Raw genomic sequence first — 11,414 nt, 5'->3', positions numbered from 1 at the left:
GGCCCCTCGGTCCCCCATGAATACGAGGACGTGATGGAGCCTGGGGTCTATGAGGAACTGGGGGCACTACACCTGCGAGCTCCTACCCCACTGTACCCAGGGGTGCTACCCTGCCAGGACCATGTGGTAAGTGGCCATCCGCCCAGCTCCAACAGGACTCCTGGGTTCTCTGCCTGGCTCAGCAAGGTGTTGGGGTGACAGGCTCTCTCTCTTCCCAGGGCACCTATCCATGGAGGGGCTGGTCCCTGGCCGACTCTAAGGACTCCCTGAGGATCTACGACCAGGTGGCAGACACCCCACCCCCTGCGGCAGATGAAGGGCTGCCCTTTGAGCTAAGGGGGGAGCTGGTGTGAGGGGGCCTAGGCTGGGGGCCTGGTGTCTGTCTGACCATAGAATAAACCTCCTGAACCCCACCCTGCCTGGACCTGGCCACTGTTGTATGGGGGACCATGGGGTGCAGGGGGAGGGGCTCAGCAGGGGGAATTATCCATCTGTCCTCCCAGCTCCACTCAGCAACTGCCCTTCTCAGTGACTGCAAGCCAGGTAGCAGGATGTCAATAGCCATTTATTATTTGGAGGTGTCAGGAGCCCCGTTGGGGGCCAGGAGCCCCTGGTGCCAACACCCCACTCTGGCTCCCCTCCCACACCTAATACAAAGCAAGAGGCATCTGCCCAGGTGCGCCCCCCCAGGCTGGTTTGTGGGAGATGTAACCCCTCAGACCAAAGTTTGCTCCCTAACCCCAGGGGTGGGGCCAGAATCTCTGCCCCCGTGGGGTTGCTGCTGGCTAGCTGGGGGCTACTAGGGGCACTGGGAACAGGAGTCATCATGGGGAGGGAAGCTGCTGGGTTAAGGGGAGCAGCTGTAATGTTTATCCCCGGACAGGTGAAAAGGGGTCTTGGATGGGGGCACCCTCCCCCGCTAGGCAGGGCTGGCCTCTATGCCCCAGCCTGGCACTAGGGGATGATGTGCTGCATAGGGCAGTGTAGGGGCACCCTCCCCTGACAGGTAGGACTGGCCCTTAAAGCCCCAGCCTGGCACAGTAGCCCCCAGTATTATGCTGGCTAGAGCCAGAACAGCTCTGGCTGTCACTAGGAAGTGGGGGGGGGGGAGGGGGGGCAGGGAGAGAAGGTGTTTTAGCTGGGGGGACCTATTGATTCCCCACGGGTCCGGCCAAGCCGTTGTCTTAGTTCTATCATGGCAGCTGGCAGGAGCTCCAGTCATAGGCCCGGCCCACACGGTGCCAAGGGCTGTACAAACACAGTCCTGCTCCCCAAGGAGCTTACAGTCTGCCCCTCCCCCCTTGTATAGTCAGAGCTCAGGGGACATGCACTGAGATGCAGCCACCTCTGGGGTGGGGCCACTAGGCCCAGCTATAAGTTGAACCAGGGTATCTGGCCTACAGGTTTCCAGTAACACAGATGCTGTGCAGGAAGTTTGAACAGGCGAGAAGCACTAAACCTTATTTCGCAATGAAACGTCTCATGTTCCAACAAGGGAACAAACTTGGGACCCCCCTGTGCGTGTGTGTGGGGGGTAATAATAGCAACGCTGGACCCCAGCCTGCTGCCTCCCAAGGACAATAGCCCTCGGCAGTACAGGGACTATGAAACAGGCAGCAGTTCTGCTTACTACCCAAAGAGGGCACCACCGTGCCATTACCCTTATCACAGTCAGTCACTCAAGGCTGTTTGGGGACACAGCGCTGTGTTAATGCAGAGGGTGTGGGTCAAAGGCCGGTCGGACACGTGGGTCTGCCCCACACTCTGCCTCACTCTCCCTCCCCTCTACGTGAACCACTATGGTTCATAAAAGTTCATTTCACAGAAATGATAAGACTAAAGGGGGGGGTAGCTCCTCCCCCCCTTGGTGGGGCCGGACACCTGGGTTCAATTCCCAACCAAGACATGATTTCATAGAAATCAGGGGGGCTCCCCCAGCCATCCCTGGGGCCGAAATTAACACAGGACCCTCTGCTGCCCCCCCCCCCAGCAATATGGGGAGGGGATACACCACAAGAGGTGTGGGGCTATCCCCAGACAGAGATTTGGGCTGAGTCAATGCTCAGCAGAGGAAAGGTTAATGGGGCAAACCAACCTCCCTCCCCATGGGGGTGGGTGGGAAGGAGGCTGCGGCAACCAGGATGCCTGGGTTCTATCCCTGGCTCTGGATGGGGAGTGGGGTCTAGGGGTTTAGAAATAGGGCTGCCCTTGGCCTTCCCCTCAGCTGCCACCCACTGCATCGGCATGAGCACATGCAGCCTCACTGGGGGAGGGGGGGCTTGGGCAGGGTCTCACCTGCTCAGTCCAGTAGGGGTCAGTCACATGCCCAGCCCAGAGAGGGGGGAAGGCAAGGGGCTCAGCTCCCCAAGTGTTGCAGCCCCACATGGCAGGCAGCAGCAGACCCAGGCATCTGGGTGGCCATGCTACCTGCTACTGTGGGACCCAGGGGGGGGTCCAAGCAACAAGGGAGCAGGGGACTTGGAGAACCCAGGTGTCCGGGGGGCCCCCATACAATAAGTTAGTTAAATACAGAAAATATTACAGACAACTTTCCAGAGAAATGCCAAATCCTCTCCCTCCACCCCACTTCACTGAGTGGCACCAGACGAGTTCGCCCCCCGCCCCCTTCCTTCAGCAGCCATGGATCTAGGGGGGCTGGGCGGGACGGCGGGCAGCGCCAGGGAGTGGACGCCGGCTCTTCAACAAGAGGCGCAGCTGGGGGGAAGAAGAGGAGAGGTTGAGTTAGGGGGACCCTAGAGAACCCCCAACCACACACTATGGCCCCCCTGAAGGCGGGGTGCACCTGCTTCCGTTGAGGCCAGGCAGGGCTGGGGGAGAGTTTGGGGGTCCACCAGGGCTAGGGAGGCCTCACTCCAGGTCTGGGGGGGGGGGCGCGGAGTGTCAGAGGGGAGGTGGGTCTCCTGGGGGTCTCACCTGGTCTCCCCCGGGCCCGGGGGGCAGCAGATGGGCCGGCTGCTCATTCTCCAGGTTGCGAGCGCTGGGGTCAGCTCCCTGGCTCAGTAGCAGCCGCACGAGGCTCTCCTGGCAGGGGGGGCTCGGCAGGGCTGCGGCCATGTGCAGAGCCGTGTTCCCGTGGGCCTGGGGGGGAAAAAGGGGGGAGGGACAGAGGATCACACACAGCCCCTGCCCCCCACCAGGACAGCACCCCCTCCCCAGCAGGCCTGGCTGAGCCCACCCCACCCACTGCAGCCCAGCTTCCCCCACCCAAACAGCCCCCATCCCCCTGCAGAATGACCTCTCCCCCCATCCAACCCCCCCCGCCTCCCCCCCACACCCCAAGCAAGGAGACACCCCCACTCCCTCACCTTCATGTTGATGAATTGCCGGGGCCCGGGCAGCTGCAGGAAGAACTGAACCAGTGACAGGTTCCCATCCTGCACGGCCAGGTGCAGAACCGTCTTGCTGCTCTTTATGTCCTGGGAGGGCAGGGATGGGAGGGTGGTGAGGGCAGGATGGGGGGGCGCAGATCCTGCCCCCCCCTCCCCCCACCGCACCGAAGAGAGAAGGCCAGGACAGCTGGGGCTACGCGGGGGGGAGGGGAGGAATTTCCCACACCACCCCCATGATATCAGCAAGGTCAATTACAATGGGGCCAGGGGGCGGAGGGGGGCAAATCTGCCCTCGTGATGAATTCCCCACCCATCCTCCCCCACCCTGCACCGCGCATGGGTCAAGGCTGACAGGCCCTGGGGAGCGGGCACAGAACTCCCCCTCCCCCACTCCGGTCACCTACCTGGCTGGTGTGATCTGCCCCCATGTGCAGCAGGGCCTGGATGCAGGCCAACATCTCCTGCAGCCGCTCTGGGGTCGGGGTCCCGACGCCCAGCGCCCGCAAGGCCTTGTTGTGGGAGATCACCGCACAGTGCAGAGGGGTCTGCCCTGGGGGTGACAAGAGAAGGGGTGAGAGCAGCCCCCCCACAGCCAGCACTCCCTGCTGGGGGAGGTCAGGCGCTCCCCCTCCAACATGCTCCCCCGCATTCCCCCCAGCATGCTCTCCCCCTTCCCACAGCACCACCTGCTGGGAGAGGCTGGGAGACCCCTGCCCCCAGCATGCTCCCTCACTCCCCACAGCTGGATGTATCCTACCTTCAAAGTTCCTGGCCTCCACGTTGACAAGGACCCCAGATGCCATCACAGCCTGGGGGAGAGAAACCGGGTTAAATTCCATCGGGAGGGGAGTAAATTGACACCCGTTTCAGACATTGTATTTGGGTAGAAGGAGTGGGGGATAGTGGTTGGGGGGGGGGGGGGGGAGAGGGGCTGGGAGACAGGACTCCTGCGTTCGATCCCCAGCTCTGGGAAGTGAGGGCGGCGGGCCTGTGATCCCAGACACCTGGGTTCCTTCTCGGCTACACACTCACCATGAGGACGTTGGGGAACCCATAGGTGGCTGCCAGGTGCAGCAGCGTCTGCCCCTTGTGGTCAGCGGCATTGGCATCAGCTCCCAGCGCCAGCAGGTCCCGCACCAGCTCGGCCTGGTTGGCCGTGGCAGCCACCAGCAGCGGGGTCTGGGGAGGCCGGGAAACCCCAGCGTTAGAGGGCAGCAAAGGGGGCTAAGGGTCATGCCCTGGTCAGTAATGCCCTTATCCTGACCACCCAGTGACCCTTGACCCCTACCTTGGCGTGATCCTTGACCCCCAGCAGTGCCCTCACCACCTAATGACCCTTGACCCCTACCCATGGGCCCCATCAGCACTGTTGGCCAACTCATCTGCACGACCCTTACCATCCACCCACAGCACTGCGACCTTTGACCCACAACAGCTCCAGTCTCCTGCCCAACCCCCGCTCACCTTGCCCTTGTGCTCCTTGATCTCCAGCCGCCCGCACTCCTTGAAGGCCTCGGCGGCCGCCTGGGCAAAGTGACGCAGCCCCCGGGCAGCCAGCAGGTGTAGGATCCTGCCGCGCAGGAGGGGCGGAGGGGGGGGGGGGGGGAGGAGAGATGATGTCAGTCACCTCTTGCACCCTGAAACCCCTGCAGATCCCCCATCCAGTGCCACCCACCTCTGCACCCCCTCCACCTGCCTCCTGCCCCCCTAGTGCCACCTGCTCTCTGCCCATCCCTAAACCCCAGGAGATCCCCCCCATCCCCTCTGTGCCACCCTCCCCTCTACTTTCACTGCCCCTGCCCCATTCCCCCCCAAGCTTCCACTAACATTGCCAACCCCCCCCACACCTCCAGACAGACCATCCCATCCCCCCACCACTACATCCCCCCCCCCCAGTCCCATTTCCCCCACCAGCTCTATCCTTTACCCTCCCTGGGACACAGCAGCTCAGCCCCCCAACCCCATGCCCCATCTGGGGGAGGGCTGAGAAGCCCCCTTCCCTCCACTACCAGGAGTGGGGGGGCAGGGTGAGTTTTGGGGTCCCCCACTCACGTGTCCCCATCTTCATCCTGATGCAGCAGCCGCGCCGGGTCCATGCTCCGGATCTCAGCTCGGGCCATAGCCAGCTCCCTGGGATCCAGCACCCCAACCGGGTCCCCGAAGCTGCCCAGCTCTAGGGGGTCAGAATAGGGGGTGCTCCGGGCAGGCTGCATCCAGGGGGCAGTGGATGCCTGTGGAGTTGAAGTCAGTGAGGGGGCTGACACAGGGACCTGGCGAGGGGAGAGAGCAGGGGGGTTATAGCTCTCACTCCCGACCCACTGTGCCCGGATAGCCCAGCCCCACAGCTCTGCTGGTGCCCCTCACTCCCGACCCACCGCCCTCTGCTAGCCCAGCCCCACAGCTCTGCTGGTGCCCCTCACTCCCGACCCACCGCCCTCTGCTAGCCCAGCCCCACAGCTCTGCTGGTGCCCCTCTCCCGACCCACTGCCCCTTTCTAGCTCAGCCCCACAGCTGCCAGTGCCCCTCCCTCCCGACCCACTGCTAGCCCAGCCCCACAGCTCTGCCGGTGCCCCTCACTCCTGACCCACAGCCCCCCCATCTCACCTCCAAGTCCCCCGTGGCTGCCATCATGGTGCTGTAGGGATCCCCTGCTCCAAACACCCCGGTCCCCACGGGGGCATAGGAGTCTGTTGCATCGTACGTGGGTCCTGGGGGCTGGTAGCTGCTGGCCGCGGCCGAGCAGTGATAGTGGCAGTCGGGGAAGGCCGCATGGCATGAGGAATCGACCTGCCAAGGTGGGTAGGGAGCCAGGGGGGGGCCAGGGGCAGATTCCCCCACAGATCCCCTTCCCAGCCCCATGGGCTCCGGGCACTCATCTGGATGGGAGAGAGACATGGATGGTGGGTGCAAAGCATGGGCGGGGGGGGGGAAAGAGACTGGGAGACTGCATGGGGATCACAGAGGGAGGGGATGGCACTCCTGAGGGATCAGAGGGTCTGGGGTTGTCATACCACAGGCAGGGAGTGGGGACCCCAAGGGAATCGAAGGGTATCTAGGGTTGGGGAAAGCTACAATGTGGGGTCCATGTTTGACTCACCTGTCTGGGAAGGGTCAATGGCATCTGTTGGGACCTAGAGAGAGAAAAAACAAATTGCTGATGAGTCACAGGGCGGCTTGCCTGGTGCTGAGATGCAGCCACCTCTGGGGTAGAACAGCCAGGTAACAACTGCACATAACACTGTGTGAGTGGCCAGGAAGTAAAGGAGAAGCCCCTTGCAGCATGCGCCTTGGGAGGCAGAATGGAACTGACACGAAGGGATTTGGCCCACACACCAGGAGTCACGCCTGAGGTCCAGGGCTAGAGAGGTCTCAGCTGTGGCCAAGACACCCAGGGAAATTGGGGGGGCAGGGCAGAGGGGGCTCACCTGAGAGCTAGCCACATAGCCCAGTGCTGTCTGCTGCCGTCTCTTCTGCTCCAGAAGCTTCTTCACGGTCTGGGGTGGGACCGCGCTTCTGTCTCCTCTACTGCCTGGCGAGGGGAAGGGAGACCAAGCACTCAGCCCAGGACTCCTGGGTTCCATCCCCTGGCTGTGACAGGGGAGTGGGGTCTAGCAGTTAGCGTTGGGGTGGGAGCCAGGACTCCTGGGTTCTGTCTCTGGGAAGGGAGGGGGAGTCTAGTGGGTTAGAGGCAGGGAGCCAGGACACCTGGGTTCTCTCCCCAGCTTTGGGGTCTAGTGGTAGATAGGACAGTAATGGGATGTCTCAGGCTCTCTCCGACCGCCCCTCCCCACACCCATGGAGCAATCGTTTCCACCCAGGCCGGTGCCTACACAGCGGATTTTTCCTTTCCAAGCCGCCCCAGGAGGAAAACGTGTCATGGACCGTCTGAGACACGGAGAGACAAAGGCCGCTGCTGCTGGCTGCGGCTGCCGCCGCCCGCCCCGTGCCCCCGGCAGCGCTGCCCCTGCCACCCGGCAGCGTGTTCCTTCCATGCTGGAAAGCAACAGCTCACTCAGCCCCCACGCCGCCCGCCGGGGAAATGACGTGGGCCCCAGCGACTGGTGGGGGCGGGGGCTGGGAGTCAGGACGCCTAGGTTCTCTCCCCGGCTCTCACCTGGAGCTGGGGAGTCCTGGCTCCCAGCCCCCTCCAGCTCAGCTATTAGACCCCACTCCCCTCAGAACCCAGGCGTCCTGGCTCCCAGGCCCTCCCTCCTCCAACCACTAGTTCTCTCCCAGAGCTGGGGCTGACACACCCAGAACTGGGGCGAGGGGGGGAAGAGTCAGTTTCTGGGGTGGTTTAGCCCAGGGTGGGGGAGAATCGGAGTCCCCCTTCTTGGGGGGGGGGGGGGGACAGGAGGCAGCCCCCTTACAAAAGCCTACTGTCCCCAGCCCTGTGACACCCCCCCACATCTGCTACCCAAGAGCAGCTCCTGACCCACTCCTGTGTCGGGGGTGGTCCCCATCTGACCAGTCAGAGCTCCCTGTGTTTCTCTTCTGGGGGGGGGGGGGGAATCTCACCCCTGCCAGCCCTTCCGCTCTGTAGCTGCCCTGACCATGTGCCCCCTTTCCCTGCCTCCTCCCCACTTCTCATCCACTCCTTGGTCAGTCCTGCCCTTCCCCACCTCAGCCCAGCCTCCTTCTTCTTCTCTCAGAATGCCCCCAACCCTCCCCCCGGCTCCCCCCGCACCGTCCTAGCTCGCCCCCCTCCAGTGGATTTCATTTCCGCCTCCCTCGCCCCCACATTCAAACCGAGACTGAATGAGAGACACTCGCACGCACCCCGATGACAACGACCAATGAGACTGTGTCCGGGAAACGGGTGTGGAAGGGTAACGCGGGGGAGTGGGGACCCCTGGCTCTGGACCAGGAGTGCTTAGAGCGGGGCTGGGGGGGCTGAGAGTCAGGGTCCTGGGACAGGATTCCTCTACCAAAACCGGGGAGAGCGCAGGGACGCTCCGTCCCCCTCTGCTCCGGGGAGACCCTCAGCTGGGTCTGGGGAGGGTTGAGGGTTCCCCAGACCCTCCACTCCTCCTCGGGCTCGAGGCCTGTCATTGGCTGCCCGCTAGAGAGGCGGTTTCCTCCTCACCGTCAGGGCTCAGCGCTAGTAGGGGTTTCCCGGTGACGCAGGGCTACTGCTCGGGGATTCCGCTCCACGCACCAGTGCCCTGGGACTGTCAGGCCCACGGGGGCAGGGGACAGCCCAGACACCTCCCCCCCCCCGCCCGTGCCCCAGAGGAGATCCCTTTACCCCTCCACCCACTAGCCCCCACTCCCCTCCCAGAGGTGGAGACAGAACCCAGGAGGTCCAGGCAGCCCTTAACCACCTAACTCCCCAGCCCCCCTGTTGCGTATATCACTGCAGTCTGGGCACCAGCTGCCAGTAACAACCGGTCCATAGCCAGTCCTTATTACAGCACCAGTATATAGAGACCATACAGCCCTGGGAACTCCTCCCATCCCACGTATTATAGCCCTGTTTCAGCTCTGATAGTCTACACGGAGACCAGTCTAATATAGGTCCCCCCCCGCTCAATGCAGACTAGTCTATACGGCTGTAACTCAGATGTCAGCTACCCTAGTCTGTATAGGGACTGCTCCAATATAGAAGGCCCCTACACCCGGTCTATGATAGCTATGTCCCAGGCCCAGCGATATTGGTCTCTACACCATACAACCCAGTCAATGATAGCTACAGCCCAGACACAGTGATACCGGTCCAATACAGCACCCCCCCCCCCCCCCCCGCGCCGCACAATACAGCCCACTCTAGGATAGCTGCATCTCAGGCACAGAGATACTGGGCCAATACAGCCCGGTCTATAATAGCTGTATATCTCATGGAACAGCTAAGCAAGTCTGTATACGGACTGGTCCCATATAGATACCCCTCCTTAAAGGCACAGCACCCGGTTTTTATTCAGCAGCTCATAAAGGGAGCAAAGAAGCAACAATGTATCTCCCGAAAGCAGCCACGCCCCTCTTTTAAAGGGCCAGTGCACCCCACTCACCTTTCTGAGAGCGCATGCCCCTCGGCAGCCGTTCCCCGCGAGCTCACTGCCCCAGTGAGCCCAGCCGCGGTGTGTGTCCCGGCTTATAGGGGGCAAGCACTGCTCCGCCCCTTGAAGTGGAAACACCTGCTTTCTGAGGCCGGCCAGAGTGACATCTCCCCACCCCCTCAGCAGGGCGGGGCTAAAACTAAATAACTTTCTGATTGTCCCCAGATCACTGAGAGCCTGGACTCCTGGGTTCTGCGGGGGTGCTAGTGGGTTAGAGCAGGGGGGCTGGGAGTCAGGACTCCTGGGTTCTCTTCCTGGCTCTGGGGGGCTCCAGTGGTTACAGCAGGAGGGAGCTAGGAGCCAGGGGTCCTGGGTTCTATGCCCAGCCCTAGGAGGGGAGTGGGGTCTAGTGGTTGGGAGGGGCTAGGAGCCACAACTCCTGGGTTCTTGCCCCATCTCTGGGAGGAGGGGTTCTCCATGCATGACATCAGAGTTCCCAATGACCGCGTTTGCAGAAGTGACACCGGACGGGCGCACTGCTCTGGGGGCTCAATATGTCACAGCGGGGGCGGGAGCTTCCCCCCAGCCCTGGGGTGTTCCCCAAGCCACGGTCTAGCGCCCAGGCGTTGCTGATTGGCGGCCTCTCCGGGGGGTCCCTTTAAATAAACGACACCCACTTGTAACCACAGGTTCCCTATGAGGCTACGGGCCTGGACAGCCAATCAGAGACCGGCTCCAGGTGCGACGCAGCTGGTTCCCACGGCAACTAGTGAGTGGTAAGAGAAGAGCCAGAAAATTAAAGAGACAGAAAAAGCAACTTAAAGGGGAGGGGGCTGGGAATGGGCCAGGGGGCCTCTCCCCTCCAGGGGGCGCTGGCTCCCATCCTGCCCCAGGGCAGGGGACTGGCTGGCTGGGGGGTGCAGAATGGGGTACGGGCTTTTCCCCTCTAGGGGGTGCCAGCTCTTCCCTGTATCTTGAGTTGTCTTGGCTTTGGAGGAGGGGAGTCTTTCATTCCTGTCCCTACATCCTGCATTTGCCCCATTGCTGGCTCCACTACCTGCTCTAGACCCCACTCCCCTCCAAGAGCTGGGGTTAGAACCCAGGAGTAAGGATAGAGATAGCTAGAGACTCCTTATATGGAATTTTCCCTCTCCATCTGTCTATTCTAATTAACAGGCTATTTCTACGGGACACTATTATCTATCTATCCCCATACACCCTATCTAGCTAGCTAGCTAGCCATCCCAAGGTCCCAGGTTTGCTGAGCAGCACCACCCTGTGGTGGCGGGTGGAAATGCTCCTCGCAGCGGCAATGAAGCTGTTGACCGTAGGGTGGGTGAGGGAGGGGGGGAGGGGGGGACGGGCGGGGGAATCAGTGGGGCAGGGTCGTGGATGGGGCAGGGTCCCCAGGTACTGAGTCATCAATAGTGACTCACCACATCACTGGTGAATCTGCGACAGACAACTCATTGGGGTATTTCCCCCACTCCACGCCCCTCTCCCGGCCCCAGGCACCGGCTGTGTGTCTGTCTGTCCACTGCCTCCAGCTCTGGGAGGGGAGTGGGAGCTAGTGGGCGAGAGCCAGGAGGGGGAACCAGGACTCCTGGGTTCTAGCCCCAGCCCTGGCAGCAGGGGGGGTCTGGTGGGTCAGAGCAGGGGGAGGGGCTGGGAGCAGATCGCCTGGGTTCTCTTAACAACTGTGCCATTAGAGACTGACTGATTGCGGTGCTGCGAGCTCACAGACCCAGAGCGGCTCTGCCCTGCCCTGCCGGGCTTTTATAGCAACGATAATTTTAGTCCCCAACACACAAGGGGAAGTGAAGAGTCATTAGTTGTAGGAGCATAAACACGGCACCGACCTGCGTGACTCAGGGAAGACGCCCACTCGATAGATGGCTAGATAGTGGGGGATGTGTGGGGAGAGACAGTGGGCAGTGGGTGCGGATGGATAGATAGGGTGATGGTGGGGGGGATGGGGATGGATAGATGGGCAGTGGGGGTTGATGGGGATGGATAATGGGTGTGGATGGGAATGGAGAGGTAGGCAGTGGATGGGGATGGAGAAATA

General features: G+C 62.0%; 1 protein-coding gene across 1 annotated transcript; it reads right to left on the bottom strand.

The window, feature by feature from the left end:
* Positions 1-2,646: 2,646 nt before the first annotated feature.
* NFKBID (NFKB inhibitor delta) lies at positions 2,647-6,792 on the bottom strand. The gene is given in 12 exon segments (XM_065420454.1): positions 2,647-2,715; positions 2,935-3,099; positions 3,327-3,437; positions 3,755-3,900; positions 4,108-4,159; positions 4,383-4,529; positions 4,815-4,920; positions 5,403-5,620; positions 5,955-6,169; positions 6,172-6,226; positions 6,448-6,481; positions 6,776-6,792. Coding segments are annotated over 12 exon segments (1,335 nt in total).
* Positions 6,793-11,414: the final 4,622 nt, after the last annotated feature.

Source organism: Emys orbicularis, chromosome 20 (assembly GCF_028017835.1).
Source record: "Emys orbicularis isolate rEmyOrb1 chromosome 20, rEmyOrb1.hap1, whole genome shotgun sequence".
NCBI classification, from domain to species: Eukaryota; Metazoa; Chordata; order Testudines; family Emydidae; genus Emys; species Emys orbicularis.
The sequence above is the reverse complement of the archived record's forward strand: the minus strand, read 5'-3'. Positions and strand labels throughout refer to the sequence as shown.